Source organism: Equus przewalskii, chromosome 13, assembly GCF_037783145.1.
Source record: "Equus przewalskii isolate Varuska chromosome 13, EquPr2, whole genome shotgun sequence".
Classification (NCBI taxonomy): Eukaryota; Metazoa; Chordata; class Mammalia; order Perissodactyla; family Equidae; genus Equus; species Equus przewalskii.
Genome location: NC_091843.1, coordinates 29,664,966 through 29,681,946, shown reverse-complemented (window position 1 = coordinate 29,681,946; position 16,981 = coordinate 29,664,966). Strand labels below are relative to the sequence as shown.

General features: G+C 40.3%; 1 protein-coding gene across 1 annotated transcript in view; it reads left to right on the top strand.

Annotated features, from left to right (window-relative positions):
• STK32A (serine/threonine kinase 32A) overlaps window positions 1–16,981 on the top strand; it is a 114,314-nt gene that overhangs the window by 55,524 nt on the left and 41,809 nt on the right. The window contains exon 5 of the mRNA XM_008523193.2: window positions 180–353. Coding sequence (XP_008521415.2) covers window positions 180–353 — 174 coding nt within the window. The remainder of the gene's footprint in view (window positions 1–179; window positions 354–16,981) is intronic.

Here is a 16,981-nt window from a genome sequence, read left to right as displayed (position 1 = left end):
TACACATGTGAAAACTGAGGGCCTAGGGTCGTAGAGCTGGTGACAGACCATGTACTCCCAAAAAGCCAGAACTCTTTGCTCGAAAACACTCTCCTCTGATCTGTAAGGGGTTATTTGCCTCTGGAACTCTTTAGTGTGTAAATGTAGTTAATGCATTTTCACTTCCAATTCTATTCCAGGTACTCCTTCCAGGATGAGGAAGACATGTTCATGGTGGTGGACCTGCTGCTGGGCGGGGACCTGCGTTACCACCTGCAGCAGAATGTCCGCTTCCAGGAAGACACCGTGAAGCTCTTCATCTGCGAGCTGGCCATGGCCCTGGACTACCTGCAGAGCCAGCACATCATTCACAGGTCAGTCAAGTCCAAGGGCACAGCCTTGGACTGAACGCACAGGAGAGAATTCACAATCAGCCTCATTCAACAAGTCCTTGTTGAACATGACATTTAATCCTCACTTAATTCTTACAACAATTCCTTGAGGTAGGTTTATTGTCCCCATTTTGCAGAATAAAAAACAAAACAAAACAAAACAAACTGGGGCCTGCCCCTTGGCATAAAATGGTTAAGTTTGGCACACTCTGCTTCAGCAGCCCAGGTTCATGGGTTCAGATCCTGGGTGTGGACCCACACCACTCATCAGCCACACTGTGGTGGTGACCCCCATAGTAAAAAAAAACAAAGGAAGATTGGCACAGATGTTCGCTCAGGGCTAATCTTCCTCAGCAGAAACGAAACAAAACACCTGAGCACATTGAGCTTAATTTGCCCATGGTCACAGTTAGTTATCAAAAACACCAGAAGCAATGAATATTGATGCTGTTTTATAACTAGCCTAGACAAAGAGGATAAAAGATGACACATAGGAACTTAATAAATATTAAATAAATCAATTGAGGTAGAGATGGAGGAAGTACATGGAGAGAGAGAAATAGAATGGGAAGGAAGAAGGCTCTTTGAGGAGCAAATTTGAAACCTAACATCCACCTGTCATCTGCCCCATACTGAGTCCCTAGAATGTGTGTGCTGCAAATAAACGTCAGCAAAATATAAATCTCCTTCACTTGGGCATTTGTGTAAATAAAGACAAAAAATGAACACAACTATTTATAAGAATTTCGAACCTAATCACCATCAAAGCAGTTACTCTTTATTGACAACTTACTATTTGCCAGGCACTGCTAAATACTTTCGTATATTATCTATTAAATTCTCGAAACTCAAGGAGGACCCTACATTTCATTACAGTATCCTGTTATATAGGTGAGGAAAATATGGCTCAAAGATTTGCCGAGGACAAACAGCTGACAAATGGCGTTGCCAGGATTTAAACCTAGATCACTCTGACCCCAAAGTCAGCTCTCTGTCTATTATACCAACTTGCATTAATTACACATATGAAATATTTGCATTAATTAATCACACATTAAATGAAAGATAAACACATGTGACTCTGCCACTCTCTCTTTAATCTTTGAAGAATTTGATGAGTTTTTAAGTACAATTAGGTCTCATTTAGTAAAAATATGGCTAGATAAAATATTTGCACACCACTGGTTGACGTTTATCTGGATTAGTACAGAGCCTGTGGATGAAGATGTAGCATCATAATTTATAGATTCTCTGTGTAGGCACCATGGACCAAACCTTTGTTTTTTCCTGGCCTTGGCCCTGTGCTCTTACATAATTATTGTTTAATTTTCTGTCTTTAGAAGGGCCTATTTGTATTGGAAATATGCTCTTCAGGCAACAGATAAATGGAAAGCAGACCAGTTAATCATGTAGGATTTCAGAAGTAAATTTACACACCTGGTGTTTTTTGAATGACTAGGAATCCTGTTGACAAGCCATCTTTCTCCCCTACTGGCTTTCTGGTCCCCTACAGATCTTTCTGAGGAGAAACTTTTCATCTTTGTCGTCCATGGTGTTCCTCTCAGAGCCTTCATGCTCCCTCATCCTCGCCAAAATTGCCAAGCCACAGTCTGCTTTGGCTGTTGACATTGTAGATCTCAGAAAGGAGACGGGTACTATGAGAAGCAAGCCTGGCCTAAGAGCTCCTTTTAAGTTTCTCCTTTGTCTACTTGAATCTGGGTTCTGTGCCTTCTTTCTCTGGGCTTCATTTTCTTCTCTATCACAAGTCAAGATACTCTGAGCATTTTTGCCTTGTACTTAGAACTGTGTTCCAAAAAGAATTCAAGAGAAAGAAACAAAACAAACAGAAAACTTGACACAAACTTACCCTCAAGAGACTTACTAAATACCAAATATTCTGTACTTCTCTCCCTCACTCTTTACTGCTCCCATCATGGTTTTGCCATTTAAATAAGAAACCAAGATTAACTTTCTGCTCCTAGCCCTTTACACACTCACAATTATTAGGTAGTGCCCATCCTCAGAAAGGCCTCTTTGTACTGAAGTGTCTCCTCACCATGGCAGGCAAACACAAGGATATTTTGAACGCTGTGTTAAAATGAGATGACATCCTCTTGGGGTCAAAAAACAATTCAAGTGTGTTTGTGTTGCCCATATACCCCATCTCACCTCCCCATGTGTTATATTTTGTTGGCAATAATAACATCTGGTACCTCTCCTGAGGAGTCGGGACATTGTTGGTGTGTAATTGCTTAATTAATGTTTGTCTGCACTACAAAATTGTAAACTCTGTGAGTTAGGGCCATGTGTGTTTTGCTTTTCATTATATGTGATGCAAAATATGTAATGCAATGTGATGCAAAAATACGAAGGAATAGGTGTTGCCTGAACTGCAAATGACTGATTGACTAGAAGCCAGGGTTTACAAATAGCAAAGACAAAATTAAAATGTAGGGCATTAAAGCCATAAATTTCAGACCTACCTGGGTTGTCATGTTGGGTGATCGTATGATTTATCATCCAAATCAGGGTACTCCAGAGAAAAAAAGGAGATGCTATTAATAATTGTGCTGGGACAACTGACAAAAGCTCATCAATGTTCTTGAAAAAATAAGGACATATATCAACGTCATTAATATAGTTACCAAATAGGCATTTTAATTGTGAGAAAGCTCTAAGAATCAGGACTCTGCCTTCAGAATACCAGATGAAGTGATGTCAATTTGTAATTGGTGTCAAATGGCTTAAAAAACATGTACACGATAAAATAAGCAGTGTCCCTTTGTATTTAAAGGATGATAATGGTGGCACTCTGAGGCTGGGGCTTCCAGGGCAGAGTTAAAAGCATGAAGAGCAACATAGAAGAAGAGATGGAGCCTTCTGAGTACTGTAATTCTCTCTTTATTTTTTTTTTTGAGGAAGATTAACCCTCAGCTAACATCTGCCACCAATCCTCCTCTTTTTGCTGAGCTAACATCCATGCCCATCTTCCTCTACTTTATATGTGGGACACCTGTCACAGCATGGCTTGACAGGCGGTGCCATGTCTGCACCTGGGATCTGAACCGGTGAACCCTGGGCCACCGAAGTGGATGTGCGAACTTAACTGCTGGGCCATCAGGCCTACCCCTGTAATTCTCTTTCTATAATATCTTTCTTCAAAAGAATCAGCACAATTCATGCTGTGTTTGATTGAATCTAAGATAACAAAACAAAACATCTTTCAGCTACTTAGAAGATTGGATTATAGGACACATCTTGAGTTCCAAGATTTTAAAGTGTGAATGAAAAAAGAAAAGAATCAACAAAGTCGGGTAGATTCCCCAGACAAGGGCGTCTGTGTAAAACTGCAGACATGAAATATGTGACTTCCTAATTTCAGATCGTAAACAACCTTTTGTCTCTGGACATGGTAGAAGCTTTAAAATTATTCATAGCGCTCAGCAAATATGTGTGGAGCAGGAGCGCCAGTGGGCTGCCATTTACTGAGGGCTTTCTGGGCACCAGGTGCTCTGCTAAGCACTTGTCCTGAATTTTTTCACTCAATCTGCCCACAGCTCCAGGAGGTTGAAGATGTTATTGTTACCGTTTTACAGCCGATGAAACTCTGGTTCAGAAAGATTAAGTAACTTGCCCAAGGTTGCATGGCTAACAAGTAGGTGAGGCTTCCCTTGAAGGACATGCAGAGCTCTTAACCACTCTCCATACTGCTGATGTTCAAGACGGTCGTAGCCCAGAGGAGGATGTGGTACAAGGTGAGGCATGGCCACTTGCCTTCAGGTACCCGCAGTCTGGCCGCACAGGTAAAGATGATACGTACGGAACCAACAGATGAGAGCCGAAAACTGGAAGCTAAATTGTGTGAGGAAGACTGAAGTACTTCAAAGAAGGAGATGGTTTGGGATAACAAAACAAAGTTTCTTGAGAGCTCAGAGGGTTTAAAAAGGGTTTTAATAACCAAAACAGAAAGGAGAGTCTCGTCCATGTAAGGGGAGCTGTATTCTGAATGAGAGTACTCATTTGTCTCCGTCTGGTAACACAGAATGGGCTCTGTTTTAAATTTTTTGTTCACATTGACTTTCCTGCTAGCAGTGTCGAGCTTAGTTATTTTTTTAAACACCCTGAGTCCTGTTTCTGCTATAAATTCCAACTGAGATATAAATAGGGTTCTGCTTTATTTGGTTTGTGGATTTTTTTAAATCCACAAACTTGACTTTTTTTGTAGTTTCCTACATATGTAGAACATTTAGCTACCTTTCCACAATATTAAAATCTTTCTTTTCTATCATTATTGTGAAAGACACAGATTGCACAATAACTATTAATTTTGAATTGTACAATTAGACAGTTTTCCTACTAGTCAAGAAATCAAACATTTTTCTATGAGTACAGCTTGAAAATCAGCTTTAGTTTCCAAATTATGGAATTTTAGTTCAATATTTCCCTTTACTTATGTTAAATCAGTGAATGAAGATTTTGAAATATGGACACAGTGATTATTTGCTTTTATTTAAAAAAATAAGGAAAATGAAACTCATTACAGTCCTTCCTATGGGTATAGAACTGTTTGATTTGTTGATTGCCACAGTTTCTCCAGTGAATAATGTGATGGAAAGTAATCACTGCAGTCCAGAGACAAATTTGTATTCACTCCCTTGTCAGATAGTAAAGAAGACTCAATTATGAATTTAAGCTAATGAGATAAATTGTATGGGACAGTCAAATAGCAAATCATCTTGGATTAAAATACCTTTGAGGGGATGTTAGATTGGTTTTTCTTAAAGAATTACCCCACTCTAATGAAGTTATAACTCACTGCTTTCTAAATTCCCATAGGAATAAGATAGAAATCTAATTAGGCAATTTGTGTAAATAATTGCAGTACAATGGAGTAAGTTGCAAAAATTTCATCTCCAATTGATTACAGATATGTTGAAATAGGAATAAAAGAGAATTTTTGATTTTCAAAAAAAGATAGGATGGTATTTTTATTCATCACCTTTGTCTTCTTTGCTATCATCGTAGGAACCAATAACTGCCACCCAGGTTCATCCCAGAGCTTCTGTAAGATACACATAGGAAATAGGTTTCCATGTCCCCTCTTGGACTGAAGTAGCTATTTTTGAGAAGTTTCTATCATTCTGCTAGAAATCAGCATCTTGATAGTGAAGGAAAAAACTTAGGAATAATGCTTCTATCATAAATATTCATTTAAAAACTGTTTGTTGAGCACCTGTTTGCCAATGTTCTCAGTGTTGACCTCCAATGGTGAAAGGACAGACCTTCCCTGTCAGCCAGAGTTGATAGTATTACAGCGTGAAAAGGAGTCAAGTAAACATGTCAACACTCATATAAGAAAGGTGTTGAAATTCTGGGCATGCACAATAAAGAAAATAAGCAGTCATGTGTGTATCCTGAGCTACACACACACCTGCACACACACACGCACACACACACATCACTCACACTCAGCTGCATCTTCACGATGGTCGTGATCATACTTCTAATTGTAGCTCTCGGGTCATAATATTCTTTACAAAACTCTCTCTCTTCCTCCTAAACTTAAGCCCTTATGGGTAGAGACTATACCTCACCTGTGTTCTAATCACCAGCGTATCATCTAATCCAGAGTTTTAGATAGATAAATCAATGACTGAACAAATGAATGAGGACAGTATACACATGTGATCCTTGGGTGAATGTAGAAGGTCAAGGTTGCTGTGGATGATGTTGTCTTCAGCAACTTTTTTACTCATTCCACACGTTCCTATTGTGTGTCCACGGTGTGTGTGGAGGTCTTTTCTGCCTTTCCTCCATGCTGTATTACTTTTTTATTCTGTGTAACAAATTACCACAAACATTGTGAATGAAAACAACACACATTCATTATCTCGTAGTTTCTTTGGGTCAGGGGTCTGGGTTCATCTTAGCTGGGTTCTCTGCAAGGCTGTAACCAAGGTGTTGTCGACAACTGGGTTCTCTTCTGGAGGCTGGACAGGGCATGGGTCCAGTTTAGTCAAGATAGTGGCAGAACTCATTTCCTTGTGGCTATTGGATCATGGCAGCTTGTTTCTTTAAATTCAATGAGCAGAACAAGACTCTAGTGTGAGTCAGCTAGCAAGACAGAGTGTTTGTCATTGAGTAACATTATATAATGTAACACAATCACAAAAGTGATCCCGAATCACTTTTGCCATATATTGTTGGTTAGAAGCAAACCATACAACCAGCCAGCAGTCAAGGGCTGGGGATTATATAAGACACGAACATGAGGAGGTGGGGATTATGGGGGTCACCATAAAGTCTATCCACCATACTTCCTCTAAAGAAGTTGCACTACCCCAGACTGACACCAATTTCCTCTATGGCTTTAAACATAGCCCCGAACTTCCCTGTCAGAGAATAGGTGAGGAGGTTTGACTAAATGATCAGGAATGATTCTTTCATACCTAAGAGTCTAGGATATTTCCTCTCAGCCCTGGTAGGATACTCTTCAAAGTAGATCTCATTGTTTCTCTGCTCTCTACCACACACCCATTTCTCTCCAAGAAGCCTGCATGACCGAAATGAACTGTCTAAAGAGAGTATGACATTGAGGTGTGATAAACAGCTGTTAGCACATTTGCTAATGGAGGTCTTATTTGCAATTCAGTTGTGAACTGAAATTATTTGTTTTAGCCCAGGTCTTTAGTTTGTTATAAGCAGAGAACTTCTAGGCTGAGATTTCATTCACCTTTTTGTCTGACTCACACACACGATAGTGTTTTGGAAGTCACATTTTATTTCCCTGAGATGATAAGTCATAGGACAAAATAAGGTCTTTCTGCAGCTAATCATTTTAGTTAATGATCATTGAATGACAGATGAGCTCCTGATGAATGAACTTGCCAACACAGTGACACTCAGCTTTCTGAAGCCTGTGGGAATGAGTCATCTGGAGAGAGGTTGTTCTAATTCCTGAAGGTGTTTACTCCTTTCTGCTCACCAGCGTTTTTAACCATTTAATTTTACTACAGAGTACATATGTCATTTTCTTAATGATTTAAGAAGAGCTATCATTTATTGTGCATATACCAAGAACTATGTCCTGTGCTAATAAGCATTTTGTACACACTGCCTAATTTGATAGTCAGCAGTACTATGACTGGGTTAATTAACTTGCCCAGTATCATGCAGTTAGTACACTAAGACCAGATTCAAAAGTAGGATTATCTGATTCAAAGAACCTGCTCTTAATATGGGCTCCGTTAGTTTCACTCTTATAGATATAATAGACATCCTCAAGATCAGGTGAGCTATTTAGTGCTGTTTACCCAATAGCAACAAACATTTGCTCAGATACATATTTTTAGCTGGTAAGTGTTATGGGTTAAATTTTGTATCTCCCAAAATGATATGTTGAAGTCCTAACCCCCAGTATCTCAGAATGTGACCTTATTAGGAAATAGGGTCTTTACAGAGGTACTCAGGTAAAAATGAGTTTGTTAGGGTGGACATTAATCCAATGTGACTAGTGTCCTTATCAAAAAAGGAAATTTGGACACAGAGATAGACATCCACAGAGGGAAGATGATGGAAGAGACACACAGAGAAATACACGTAGAGATGGAGGACTGGAGTGATGTGTCTATAAGCCAAGGAAGGCCAGGGATTGCCAGCAAACCAACAGAAGCTAGGAAGAAGCAAGGAAGGATCCTGACCTCAGGTTTCAGAGGGGGCAGGGTCCTGCTAACACCTTCATTTGGAACTTCTAGCCTCCGGAACTGTGAGGCAATGTATTGGTTTTTGTAAAGCCACTCAATTTGTGGTACCTTGTTACAGGAGCCTTGGCAAATTCATACAGTAGGTTTTTATAGTTGTCTTGGCTGCTAAGGTTTCAGTCTTCACTTCCCGAGCAGGTCCTACTTAGAGCAGCTTCTGTCTTCACTCCTGATATGCTGCTTCAAGTATATTATGGGATGGGAGATCAGATATCAAAACTTGTTAGAATTGCGTGTAAAATTATGGTAACCAAGAGAATATTCAGTAAGTCAAATCCATTAGCTTTAGTATATGGTAACCTATTTTATGTTGCCCAGAGACTATCTTTGCTTACTTTTGTATTTCAGATTTGGTGTGACATTTCAGATATTTGTGGCTTTTTAATAATATTTCTCTGGTCCAATGTGTTTTGTTTTGCTTTGAAATATCTCTAAGAGAAGTTAAATCTTTTCCAGTTTATCAAAGCGGCGTGTCTAGTATGAGAAAATTAGAGGTCTAAATCTGATTACTTATACTGTGCATGTTCCACTTGATGCTGGCTTTCTTCCTTTCACTGTATTGATAATATTTTCTGTTTGTTGCAGTGGGATACTAGATTTTGGTTTGAGGCTACCGTTTGCTGTGGAATGGTTAAGGAAATGCCCTTTCTTTTGCTTTGATAAATCTTCTCTCAGTAGGTCACAAGCCCTTGCAAATGTTCTGTTTCTAACTCCCACAGCAGAAAGGCCACTTGAGCCTCAAAAACAAAACGGCAGTGCAGGAATGATGGTATTAGGTTGATAGGTTCTATTCAGCACCTGCTCCCAAGCTACCGAATAATGAATGAGCGTGAATCACACACTGTGAAAACAGGAGAATCTGCCGCCTTTGTATTATGCATCAAGCAGTTTTGAAAGGGGCTTTGAAACTGCCTCTCACACAAGGCCACGCATTTGTGAAAACCCACGTGAAAGAGGCAAAGAACTGCGTGTTTCCAGGTTAACATTTAACCAGCCTGTGCTGAACTTTTAATAATTTCTATAAGGTTAAGAGTCGTTAATATACAACCGGTGACTTGGCTCAAATTAATTCTGCTTTGCTTAACATACAGCTTAATACAAAGCTTAAGCTTGATTCTTTCAGTTTCAGTCATTTAACACACAGTATTGATCACTTATTTATGTGCCAGGCACATAGCTCTTGAGTAGTGCTTTGAAGAAAAACATGGTTTCTGTCCTCTTAGAGCTTACAGCTTAGTTGAGAAAGAGGCAATGAACAAGGAACCAAATACATAAATGACCACATTAGTTACAGACTGCCTGGTGCTTATGGGAATAACAAAGGATCTAAGAAAGAGAGTAGAGGTTTGGGGGTGAAAGCTTCTTGAGCATGGTGCTCAAAGAAGACCTAGCCAGTAGGTGGCATTTGAGCCAAGACTGGCAGGATAAGCAGCTCTAAGGTGGAAGTTAGTTATGTCCTGGAGCAGAACAGAGGCCTTTGTGGTTGGAACACGTGAGAAAAGAGGAGAGGGTTCCAGAAGCTATAAAAGATTTGAGCTGAAGCTAGATCATTTTACCATGGACAAGCAAACACTCCATCTGAACCTTATTTCTTATTTGTGCTTTAGTGAAATTACAGAGCCAGTCAAGAAAGGGTATAAATTTGGGTTTGTTATCGGTTTGGAGATAAGAGTAGAGCATTTACAGTAGGTGGTAAGAAAATAAAGAGGAAAATAGTGGAGAATAGGATTCATTAGCTATTCTAGATATTAGAGCAAGAAGAAGCCTTATAATTGGCCTCATGGTACTGCTTCTCTAAGGCCTTGAGTCAGACAGGGCTTCTGTTCTGTCATCACCCACTGGGACTGCCTTACTGGTAATTTATGGATGGCCTCCATTCTTACTGGTCAGTGCCCTGTTCTGATTAGTTAATGTTTGTGCCTTGTTAAGTATTTTGAGTATCATTCCGGGTATCAGGTAAACATGATTTGGAGTCTTGACTCTTTTCATAACAGTGGGTGACAGTGGAATGGTTACCTTAGCTCTTTATGCCTCAGTGGTCCCATCTATGAAACAGGGATAATAATTGTACCTATCTCAAAAATACTAAGAGTATTAGATGCATCATTTCACTAAATCTTCACAACAGCTCTATAAAGTAAAAACTATTGTTGTCCTAAATTTCAGATTCAGAGGCCTGAGTCTCAGAAGTATATTACCAAACACGTGTTTGGTCTCGAAAGAAAACCTGACTCGCATGGGCTTAAGCAGTAAAGGGGATTTATTATCTTAAGATACTGAAAAGTCCAGATGTGTGCCAGACTTGCGGCTTATCTTGACCAGCTCCTCAGTAGCATCACCAGCTACTTGGTTTTCTTCATCCTTTCTTTCCATGTGGTCACTTCATCCTCAGCTAGTTCTTCCAAGTGGTTGCAAGAAAGCTGCCCATTGCCCAGGACTTTAAGCTAACTCCTTTAATCCAAGGAATCACATTCCTTCTGGAAGCTTTCCCCAGGATTGCAAGGAAGATTTTTCCTCAGAAGCCCACAGCCTAACTCTGCTTCCTATAAGAAGCTTAAATGACTTCTTAATGGCTTAAATTGGGTCTTCAGCTCATCCCCAAACCACTAACTGGGACTGTGGGATGGGACAACTCTTACTAGCTTAGGCCTGAGTCACAGAACCCCCCCCCCTGAAGTCAAGGGTGGAGTAGGTTTTCCCAAAGCACATGGCCTGCAGAGAGAGAGAGAGGTGTGTGTGTGTGTGTGTGTGTGTGTGTGTGTGTGTGTGGCAGAGAGATTAGATACCCAAATGAAATGATTATTAAGAGAATGAAGACTGTATGATCAGAAGGCAATAATAATGTACATTATACAAGGTTGTAACTTTCCCAGGCTCACAGAATTAATAAATTCTTAGCTGAGACTTGAGCCCGGGTCATCTGACTCCAAAGCCCACTATCTTAACATCTCGGATCTCCTGCTTCCCATATGAACCTAGTAATCCTTGGGGTTGGATAAACCATTTGTGGTTGAGACTATTACCAACATTATTCTCTGTATTTAATATACTCAAACAACCTAAAATTCATATATGTGTGTGTACATACATTCATTTAATATGTCTGTATGAATGCACATACCTGCACATACACACACTCACTACATGGTGTATTGTGGTATAGCATGTACAAGGCTCATATTTAATCCATATACTGCTATGGCCATAACAGTTGTAAAAATATTGAAACACTTGTATTTCCATATTTTGGTTGATAAAGAGCTGCTGCCTGAGCTCGCCTACTACCCCAGTCCCTTTCTTGCCTCACCCTCACCCCTGTCTTCTACTCTCCCACCCACCTCCTATCTCCCTTGATCCAGCAGCCAAAGTGCTGACTCCTGGCTCAGGAGGGGTCCCTCAGGGTCTTGCTCCTGAGCCTCCACTAGCATCCATTCTAATTAGCTGATGATTGTGCTGTTCTTTTTATTAAATATTTTGGATATCACCTCTGACTGTCTGCAAGTGTATATACTTATATAGAATACTGTATATGCCCACACTACTTAAATACAATATAGTATCCTATACCCTAGGTATAGTTTACTCTTACCAGGGAGAGCTATTGCTTACTGAGTGGTTAGTGTACACCAGGCACTAAGTACTTTACAAGTATTACCATATTTAATCCTCACAGCAACCATCTGAAGTAAGCACCAATATAATCATTCCCATCTTTACAAATGAGGAAAATGAGACACAGGGAGATTTAGTAACTTGCTAGGGTCAAATATGACCTGGAATTCAATCTCAGGTCATCTGGTGCCAGCATCTCTGCTGTTTACTCTGCTGCCATACTGCCTAGCTATAGGAAATGCTGAAATATGCTTTGCCTTCTTCCTTCGTAACCGAAACTCAATTTGGCAGCAATGTGCCCACTCCCAGGTTGGGAGATGATTGGTCTAAGTCAGTCATAAAAATCCTGTTCCCCTCATCACAGCCTCTTTTAATGTGGGATAGGAGCCAGTATGCCAATGAGACCTAAGGGAGATTCTACTGTAAGGGCCTTCAGGAAAGTTTTTGCTTCCCTAGTATAAGATTATAAACTCAATTGGTGCTTCTTCCTGCCCTAAAGGCATATGTGATGTCTGGAGCTGGAGCAATCATTCTGAGACCATGAGGCAACAATCCAAATTGCAGAGTGGAAAGATAGAATGGGGCCGGTCTTTGATAGTAGTGGGGAACCACTGCTTGGGTCCTGGACTAGCTGATTCTCCTGCAAATGGTTGATGAGAAAAGCACACCACTTGTTGATGCCCACCTGCCAGACACCACCAGGAACACATGTGTAGTCCAACAAAGTTCGATTTGTTCTAGAATGAAGACTGCATACATGGGGAACTATGGGACATCTCAGAAAGAGGATGTTTGGAAGGGCTTGAGTAGAATTTGGGTTGTCTTAGGTGACATGGGGAAGACTCAAGAAAGCAGAATTTTCCTCAGATTTGCATGGAATTGGAAAGAGGGGCAATTCTATGACTGAGAATCTTTTTTTTTTTGAGATTAAAACTTTTATTTATTTATTTTAATTGAAATATAATTGACATATAACATTATGTTAGTTTCAGGTGTAGAACATAATGATTTGATATTTGTATACATTGCAAAACGATCACCACAATAAGTCCAGTTAACATCGGTCACCATACATAGTTACAAAAAAGACTTTTTTTGTTGTGATGAGAACTTTTAAGATCTACTCTGTTAGCAACTTTCAAATATGCAATATGGCATTATTAACTATCTATGACAGGGCATCTTTTTTTACTTAGGAGGCGGGAGGAATGGAGTGGACCAACACTGTCACTGGTAAAGTCACAGCGGGCACTCCTATCAGCCAGGTCAGGGGATGTATGGTCAGTTGTGTGGTTTGGGCAGCTCTCTTGCTCTTGTGCTCAGACATGATTACATGATCACATGGTTGCTTTTTCCCTTTTCATCATGGTCACAAGAGTGACCTTGTCTGATCTTGGTGTTCAACAAAGCCTAGCTCTTGGCCACAGAGCAGTTCCCAGCTGATAGCTGTCAGAGGCTGCTGTGTGCTTTCTCACACTCCGTGCTTAAGCCAATGGCAGTCAGTTTTCTGTCCCTTGTAGCAAGACCCGTCCCTAACCAATACACTAATTAATACCAACCCTAACAATCCCCATGCTGCAGTTTTGCTCATTTAAGCAATTTATACTAGCACATTCCTCCTCAAGCCCTCTTTGGCAGCAGCATCTGCCAAGACAACTTCTTTGCTGGCTTTGATTTCTTTGCACTGTCCTTTGCCCAGTTTCTATTTTTTTTCCTACAGGGTTGCTGTCCCTGACATCAGGTCTCCCCTGTCTGGGCCCTTCCTCTGTTTACTTTTGGACTTTATGGCCACCTACGAACCATCTGCAGTCCTATCACAGTGTGTCCTTCCCCAGCTGTACAGCCGGGGTCTGGACTTACGCAGCCCACGCTCAAATCCTGAGGCTGCCATTCAGGAGCTCCATGACTTGCAGTTGCCCAATCTCTCTAGAACTCAGTTTCATTATCTGTAAAATTGGGATAGCACTGTACTTAACCTCCAAGGGTATATGTGTGTGTGTGTGTGTTGGTGGTGGTGTTGGGATTAAGTGGAATAATACATATAAAACATTTAGCATGGTGTCTGGCACATAACCCATAATCAATGTTGGCACATTATTACAAGTTTGCACCCCTTGTAAGATAGTAAAGCAAAACATCCTAGGATGTGCACTAGTTGATTTTGTTCTGTGCCTTTTGTTTTTGTTTTGGCCAGGCCCAGTGTTATGCCAAAAATGTATAAAGAGCAATAGTTACTGTTGCTTACTGCTGTATTTTAAAATGTTGTTTCTAAAATAATATATTTGGAGTTCCTTTAGAGTAATTATTTTTAATAACTATTGCCAAATATACATCTTGTAAGACAAATGAAAGCCACTTCATCTTAGTTAACATTTTAGCATTGTGTTAGTATACATTATGTTGATTTTGCATGATTAAAATATTTTTAAAGAGCTTGGGGGAGAAAAAAAAGCAAAAATAACCCTCTCATGCCACTTTAACTGTTACCATCAACAGACCACACCGATCTTGTTTCTTTTTGGTTCCTCTTACTTCATACACTCTTTCCCTTCCTCTAAGTAGTTCATTTCTTTACTTAAAATCTCCTCAGGTTAAGAGAAGGACCCAGCAGACTTGAGTTCAGGCTGATCTCTGTGGCTGAATGATTTGGTTCAGGTCCCTAATGCTCTGTGTCCTTGCTTCCTTGGTTGAAGAATGCATAAATGTGACCTAGGTTTCTATCTGTGTGAATCTAAATTAAAGGAAATAATGGTAATGAGTGAGCATTGACTAAGGCAGGAAGCCTTATCATGTACACATTCTGCCTCCAAAGATTGCAGGATGGTTAAAAATCTCAAGTCACTGGGATTATGGTGTACAGACATACTACACAAACTGGAGTGTCTACACTGCTGGGGACCTGCAATGTCAGGATAAGTGTGATCCACCTTCCTAGAACAACAGCAAGAAATGTGGAACTTTACTTTCATTATAAAAGAAACATGGATATATTATAGAATAGGGTGCAAAATCTACATGATTTTCAAATATGCAATCAAAACTGTGAATTAAAAATTAAACTTGCTGCAGTCCAGTTTGCACCACACCCCAGACCTATGGGTATATGAGGACATTCTTCTCTCTCCTTAGAGGAAGCAATATATAAACATTTGAGATGTAAACTAAGATTGCACCTCACAATCTTCAGGTGTAATCCCAGCTCTGTCAGTCACTTGTCATGTAATCTTAGACGAGTAATTTAAACTCTCTGAGCTGCCTCTTCTTCATCTGCAAAAGTGGGTGTGGTATGTAAGTTACGGAACCGTTGTGAGGAATCAAAGATATGTTGTCTGTCAGGTGCCTGCCACAGCATGGACAATAAGTGGTCACTATAGACATTCTCATTGCTCATGGGAAGGACAGCAGTTTGCAAAGAACTGTTGCCAATTTTTCTTAAACACTTCCCCCTGTGTCCATGGCAAGAATTGCTGGTCAATCTTGGTAACTCTCTCCTCTTGAACATGAAGGGCCTCCTTATCAACATAGGCAGACACAACCAATTAAAAAGAGTTAACCCCAAGCTTGGGAACCCAGCTGCCCTCCTACTTAAAATAACCTAGTGGGTGCTTATGGAAAGAGCTTGAAATGTAAATTCCATCTCTGCCATTTATGAGCTGCGTGACTGTGGGCCAGTCAATGCCCCTAAGTCTACTTTTTTCTTTTTGGTGAGAAAGATTGTCACTGAGCTAATGTCTGTGCCAATCTTCCTCTATTTTATGTGGGATGCCACCACCACATGGCCGGATGAGCAGTGTGTAGTCCGTGCCCAGGATCCGAACCTACAAACCCCAGGCCACTGAAGGAGAGTGTGCGAAGTTAACCACTACACCACTGGGCTGGTGCCTCTAAGTCTCCATTCTTTATTGGTAAAATTTGGATGCTATTGCTTTCCTGTGATATCTAAGTGATCAATCAACAAAGAGAACTGGTTTTCAGGAGCCTCTTTGAGATAGATGGCTTGGGTGAATTATAGAGGGTCAAGGTTCAAAGGTGTTTTAAAGGTCAGTCCATCAAATGGGTCTCTGCTATACTCCTCACTTGATTGCATTGCTGCCAAATGCTTATCCAGCCTCTGTGACAACATCCCTGTCACATTTTAAGATTTTGAGATAGTTCATGCCAACTTTGGAAAGCTATGCCTATTAAGAAGTTCCTTCTCAGATCTTGACTTTCTAACTTTCTCAGTTGGTGTCTACTGAAGAATTTTAATCTTTTTTCACCAGATGAGCCTTTAACATCTTGTCCTTACTGCCCTTCTGCATTCTACCAAGGAAACATACCTTTGTTGGGTAAATATCTTGATAAGTTGCTTAGGTTGTACGGACTAGAGAAGATTGGGATCCTTAGATGGGAGTCTAATAATTGAGCTTTTGTTTTGCTGAGTGTGCATACAAGCTAAATTATTGTGGACAATTGAGAAGAAATACAGAGGCCATGGGAGAAGACACCTGAGAGAGGGAAGGCCTGGTGAGTGTGCTGGTATCTTGAATGACACTTTGGGAAAAGAAAAACAAACTTGTAAAGGGATACTGTATAACATTTTCATGGATGATAAAATCACTCCCCTCATGACCTTGTTTATTAAGATATCATGGAATTGGGTCTGTATATGGGGAAGACAGATGAAAAGCAATGCTATCCATGAACAGCTAGTTCACACACACATATATCTCATTGGCAACATTCACTGCAGTGCCTGAAAGCCCTCAGTTCCTTTACTTGATTTCCTTGTAATGGAAGGTAACTCATTACCTCGTTACCTTTCTGTAACTCATATTCCCTTGAACAAATTGTGGAAAATACTGCAGTTGAACAAAAAAAGGAGCAGCCAGAAAGCTGCTAAGAGAGTAGATCTTAAAAGTTCTCATCACAGGCCAGCCCAGTGGCATAGTGGTTAAGTTCATACACTCTATTTTGGCGGCCTAGGGTTCATGGGTTCAGATCCTGGGTATGGACCTAGCACCACTCATCAAGCCATGCTGTGGTGGTGTCCCACTTACAAAGTGGAGGAAGATTGGCCCTGAGTTAACGTCTGTGGTCAATCTTCCTAAAGCCAAACGAGGAAGATTGGCCACAGATGTTAGCTTAGGACCAATCTTCCACACCAAAAAACAAAAAAAAATTCTCATCACAAGAAAAAAATATTTGTAAGTATATATGGTGATGGATGTTAACTAGACTTATTGTTGTGATCATTTT